At 43.4% G+C, this 5,865-nt stretch overlaps 1 protein-coding gene across 1 annotated transcript; it reads left to right on the forward strand.

The window, feature by feature from the left end:
• Positions 1 to 1,229: 1,229 nt before the first annotated feature.
• LOC543356 (malate dehydrogenase, cytoplasmic) lies at positions 1,230 to 4,583 on the forward strand. Its single transcript, XM_044468938.1, has 7 exons — positions 1,230 to 1,466; positions 2,313 to 2,471; positions 2,575 to 2,750; positions 3,422 to 3,699; positions 3,790 to 3,925; positions 4,007 to 4,118; positions 4,264 to 4,583. Exons 1-7 carry the CDS (start codon positions 1,421 to 1,423, stop codon positions 4,356 to 4,358), a joined length of 1,002 nt encoding a protein of 333 aa, XP_044324873.1. The 5' UTR covers positions 1,230 to 1,420; the 3' UTR covers positions 4,359 to 4,583.
• The last annotated feature ends 1,282 nt before the right edge of the window (positions 4,584 to 5,865 follow it).

Below are 5,865 nucleotides of genomic sequence, written 5' to 3' on the forward strand. Positions count from 1 at the left end.
GCGCCACAAGGGGGCGCCCCAACAACTATTTATATTATTCTGTGGCTCACATATTATAGTCGAGATATTAGATATAGTGGCTGTCAGAGATTTAACCGAAAGCCTTGAGACAAGTGCTGCCACATTGCTACAAATATTGGTACAGAGGTGGTACAGTGATGCGTGTATTAATGTAGTGGTTGTTCAACTAAATACTATTGGTACAGAGTAATATTACTTCTCTTTTCAACATGTCTAATATGTATATATATTAATCGAGCTATTCAACTATAGGTAGTAGGCATAGAAAAAAGTAGGTGCATATGTAGAAAAGAAACCGTGGGGCAACAAAGTGTGGCGCTTGCATAGCTTCGTAAGCTTGGAGAGAGAGATAGTCAGATCTTTAGTTAGCTTTAGTTCATAAGTATGTGAGTCCTATTTTATTAGTCCACTATGGTGTCTACAATGTAAAGGAACATTATATTTGAAATCACATATATGTTTATGAATCGTTATGAGTTTTAAATGATCATTTTTACATGGACAAATGTCAAAGATATGCTCCCAGGCTCCATGACGAGCAGGCAGTGGCGATCAAGGGTGACCTTGTCAACCGTGGAGTTGCTGATGCTCCCGATCATGAAAGAGAGTATTCAGGCCATTGATGTGTAAACTTTCTTCTGTTTATACATGACCTTTTAGGGAAGATCAACTCTAATGATAGCATAATGCACTTGTTCTTGCTGTTGCTGGTCGTTGAAGGCCTGTAGGGTGTTTTGGTCTGCTGGTTTTTCCTTTTGGGTTTGCTCTGGGTGGAAGAGCTTGCTAAACCACCTCTGTAATGTAAAGTTCTAAAAAATAACTTCTGTAATATGCATTATCAATTTTATGATAGGAAAGTGAAAGGGACGCCCTCTATCTGGCACCGCCTAAGTTCCTTCAAGGAGGCGCGCCCTCTATCTGGCACCGCCTAAGTTCCTTTAAGGAGGCGCCACCGGATGGCGCCCCAACTACTAGTTAACTTGCCAAGTTGGCAAAAATGTCGAACTGGAAGGAAGGCCCCCACCGTTAGCTTCTCCGTTGCTTTTCCTAAATCTAGCTTCTCCGTCGCTTTTCCTAAATCTTATCGTCCAAGCCATGGCCGGCCCCCACGGCGTCACTTTGCCTCGACCCGACGAACGCAATGGAATCCAGACAACCACACTGACAATACGGGCCAAACTAATGTCGGACCCACTGTCTGCCACTAAAGAAAGCTTTGGCTATCGTATACGATGGTATGAGCCCGGTAGCACACAGGTTTCCAGTAGCGAGGAGTCCATCCCACCAAGCTTAAATAACGGCCACCCATTCGCCTCGTCTCACCATCTCTCCCGTTGTCGTCGCCTCCTCCTAAACCACTCTCCCTATCCCCGTGTCCAGAATCTACCCCCCGGCTCCAATGGCGGCGAAGGAACCGATGCGCGTGCTCGTCACCGGCGCCGCAGGTACAGCGTTGACCCCCCCCCCCCCCGATCCGTGCAGTCTCCGATCCGATGCGATCTCGCCTTGGTCGGCTCGGATCTGGCCAAGTCGTCGAGATCCACTCCCAAGTGGGGTTTTGAGTGTGCTTTGCTAGCTAGATCTTACCTTACATGTCTTGATCTGGTCGGGTAGGGGTCGAACTGAAGTCGAAGTGGCAAATAGTGGCGGATCAGACTAGTGGGGGAGCTCACTGCTAGCTTGGTTCGTTGTCTGTAATTTGGCCCGAGTTGTGGTGTTTGCGCGATTTAATAGGCTGATCTGATGGGCTTTGGTAAGGATTTGCGGGTAGACCTGCTAATAGTCGCTTGATCTTATATATTCTAACATGGCATAGACGCTAAGGAGTTGGTGCACTTGCTGAACTGATTTGCTTGTTATGATATGATAAAGTCTGGCGGCATGGTTTTGGTGCAGATCTCGGGATAGTACCGTGATCTGATTAGGGATCTGAACTGACAGCTGCTGTTAATTCGTAAGTGAGAGAGTATTGCACCAGACGAGTGGGTCTAGTTTGGTTGGGTTTAGAGGATCGATTTACTTTTTGTTGTCATAATAATATTGCCTGACGAGGTTTAGAGCAGTGCTATGCGTGTAAATAAGGTTGTATTTTTGCTTAGGCAGTTTTTACTTTGTGTATTGGCTTGTTTGGCGGCTCAATGCAACACATGAAGTGTATTGGACAGCACGGTAGCTTAAATTAAATGGCTAGAATCTTGCTAAGTTAGGATGAATAACTGATAATTCTTGCGTGCTAGAATCTTGCTAATTTTAGTAAGTAGCATGAACTGACTTGTTCCTTTGTTGACCAGGACAAATCGGATATGCTCTTGTTCCCATGATTGCCAGGGGAGTTATGCTTGGTGCAGACCAGCCTGTTATTCTGCATATGCTGGATATTGAATTTGCTGCTGAAGCTCTTAAAGGCGTCAAGATGGAGTTGATCGATGCCGCATTTCCACTTCTCAAGGGTAAGCTGATTTGTTCAATTTGTTTCTTTTTAGACAGCATTACCTCTTTTTTTTTGGACAATCATCTTTGCTGATGCTTGAACCTTCTGTTGGTACACTATAGGAGTTGTTGCAACAACTGATGTTGTTGAGGCTTGCACTGGTGTGAATGTTGCGGTTATGGTTGGTGGATTCCCCAGGAAGGAAGGAATGGAAAGGAAGGATGTTATGACGAAAAATGTTTCAATCTACAAAGCTCAAGCATCTGCTCTTGAAGCTCATGCAGCCCCCAATTGCAAGGTATGAATTATTGGCTATATAGACTGTACCTTTTGTCTTACCAATGTTTGTCAGTGGCAACATGCATTCAGTTAGATGGTGAAAAGACCATGATAAAACCATAAATAGACTACTCAGCAAGTTATAACATTTCTTGGACAATTCATTCTTATCTTCACATGTGCCTTTGATGCATTAAAAAGTATCTCGAGAAAATACTGGCTTATTGAAGGGCAAACCTTAGCCAGTGGCGGAGCTTCACACTAATTGCTGGGCGGGCCAGCGAGGCCGTGCTGAAGAAAATTACTACAACGTTTTTGTTTCATGGCCTAATAGCAGGTGTATATTACAGAGATTTACATTGGCTGGGCGGGCCAGGGCACAGGTTGGCCCAGCCGTAGCTCCGCCCCAGACCTTAGCATGGTGATGCATTTTGTACTGAATGTGGCATAAGACCATAGTAAAATAGACTCACCCCTAACTTGTAAGATTAGTTGGACATTCCTCTTTATTTGTTCACATCTGTATTTGGACGCATTAAGAAATACATAAATAGTGTGGACTTATTTAGGGACAAACTTGAGTCTCAGTTATGGTGTTTCTTAGTTAGCTTGAAAAGCCATGCAAAGTTCAATACGTTTTTTGCAACTATTTTTTGTATATAAATTCACATTTTTGTGCTGTTTTTGTAGGTTTTGGTTGTTGCCAACCCAGCAAACACCAATGCTCTCATCCTGAAGGAGTTTGCTCCATCTATCCCTGAGAAGAACATCAGTTGTTTGACCCGCCTAGACCACAACAGGGCACTCGGTCAGATTTCTGAGAGACTTGGTGTCCAAGTTTCTGACGTTAAGAATGCTATTATCTGGGGTAATCACTCGTCCAGTCAGTATCCTGATGTTAACCATGCCACTGTGAAGACTCCCAGTGGAGAGAAGCCTGTTCGTGAACTTGTTCAAGATGATGAATGGTAAATGAGAAATGCTGAAAATATTAAGTTCTGTTGTCAGATCCATTTTCCTTCATTGGATCTAATAATGGTGTTATCCTCTTTCCGCAGGCTAAATGGGGAGTTCATTGCCACTGTCCAGCAGCGTGGTGCTGCAATCATCAAAGCGAGGAAGCTCTCCAGTGCTCTCTCTGCTGCCAGCTCAGCTTGTGATCACATCCGTGACTGGGTTCTGGGAACCGCTGAGGTCTGTTTAAGCCCTTGGACCTTTTTGGTATTTGGCTTATTTACATGCAGCCTTTTAACACGCTGAGTTTGTGGATCACAGGGAACATTTGTTTCCATGGGTGTGTACTCTGATGGTTCATACGGTGTGCCTGCTGGTCTTATCTACTCCTTCCCAGTAACGTGCAGTGGTGGTGAATGGACAATTGTTCAAGGTGGGTGTCGACGCAACACTCTTACCGCATGGCAGTTTTTTTGGTTTATATATTCTTCCCATGCTTCTACTTGTCAGTCACGCACATGTGTGACCACATTAATTTGTAGCATCTTGCCTAATATTTATTGTATGTCATCTTGCAGGGCTCCCGATCGATGAGTTCTCGAGGAAGAAGATGGATGCGACCGCCCAGGAGCTGTCAGAGGAGAAGGCGTTGGCCTACTCATGCCTGGCGTAAATCCACATTCGAAGGGCAGCTGCTCCTCTGGATGTTTTGAATAAATGAAACCTTCCGCTCTTTAGAAACTCTCGTCTCCACCCAGAACAGCCGCACATCGCGATGCATGCTCCTTTTCGCTGGTTTTCCAAGTGTGTATGAATGAGGCTTGTAGCTCCCCTTTTGCCTGATGATTTACAGGACAGTACATTTGCTGCAAGAGTGAAACAATTTGACACCTGATTAGAATCAACTTGTTTTTCTCTTGAAGCATCTACAACAAGTCACATAAAAACTCCCAAAAACTGGTTATACAGGGTGTCAATTCAGGGGTGATTCTCAGGTGTGCATTTCCAGCAAGCCTCCTTATCACAATATATCCCTTAAAACGAGTTTTTTCATTTCTCTTTAATAATAGGCATATGCAAGATTATTTTATCACTGTACTAATTTAAATAATGTAATTTTGGACACACATAGTTGAACATCACTTCAAAACACAATCATGAAGTTTGATTTAAAATTTAAATTTAAATTAATTCATGTAGACATAACAAATGGTTAAAAAACAAAGATCAAACATGCACCATATGAGAGAACATCATGATTATAGAAAAATCACTCCTACATCACCATTGCCATTTTCACCTTTGTATCCATCCATCCACACTGCCATGTGCTCTCCTACCTCTTGCCATCTTTGATGCTAAATTTGTGCTTTTTTCTACTCATGGTACGGAAGCTTGTAGTCTTGCTCCATTTTGTTTCTTCTGCAATGCCTTCAATTAGGATGTTGATTTGATGGAAGCCAGGCTCGCAACTTCTTTTCTTCGATTGCTGCCTCCTCACATGCCACTTTGCGCTCCTTCATTGCCTTAAACCTCGGACCATCTCAAGTACTTGTTTTTTGTTTCTTCCAACTTACCAGGAGACCCGCCAACTACGACTATCGTCCATGTACGATGCATATAGTCTTGAAGATTATTGTTTCTTCATTCCTTTATCTTTCTCACCTCTCCTTTCGGGTGGCCTATTTGCAATGATGATTGGAGTGGCATTGCCATTAGGATTTGAGACTTCATCAATATCATCATCGTTATTGTCAGTGTTATGCACTTGTGCAACGAATGATAATTTAGCCTTTGGTTGGATTGGATAATCCTTCCTGTCTCTCTAGAACAATAGAACATGATATACGTTGTTGTGAAGCAAAGCCCAACAATAGAACATGATAAAAGCCCATAATTTTTGGCTCCCTCTGGCTGTATAACTCGTCTGTGTAGCTGAGCTGTCAAGTTCAACTTGAGTGCAAACAATTTATAAATAAATTGTACAAGTAGTCACCAGCCCGTCCTCCGTCCAGCCCGTCCTCCGTTAGTTCACTACTTCTGCCATGATCTACTTGAGCCACACGACCAACCTAATGATTGCAAATTGCTGAATCAAGCTCAATCGATGTGCTAGTGACTTAATGGAGTGCTCGATGGAAGCAACCACACCACGATGATAATTGAGTGGCTCTATTTTA

The sequence above is a fragment of the Triticum aestivum genome, chromosome 1A (assembly GCF_018294505.1).
Source record: "Triticum aestivum cultivar Chinese Spring chromosome 1A, IWGSC CS RefSeq v2.1, whole genome shotgun sequence".
Taxonomy (NCBI): Eukaryota; Viridiplantae; Streptophyta; class Magnoliopsida; order Poales; family Poaceae; genus Triticum; species Triticum aestivum.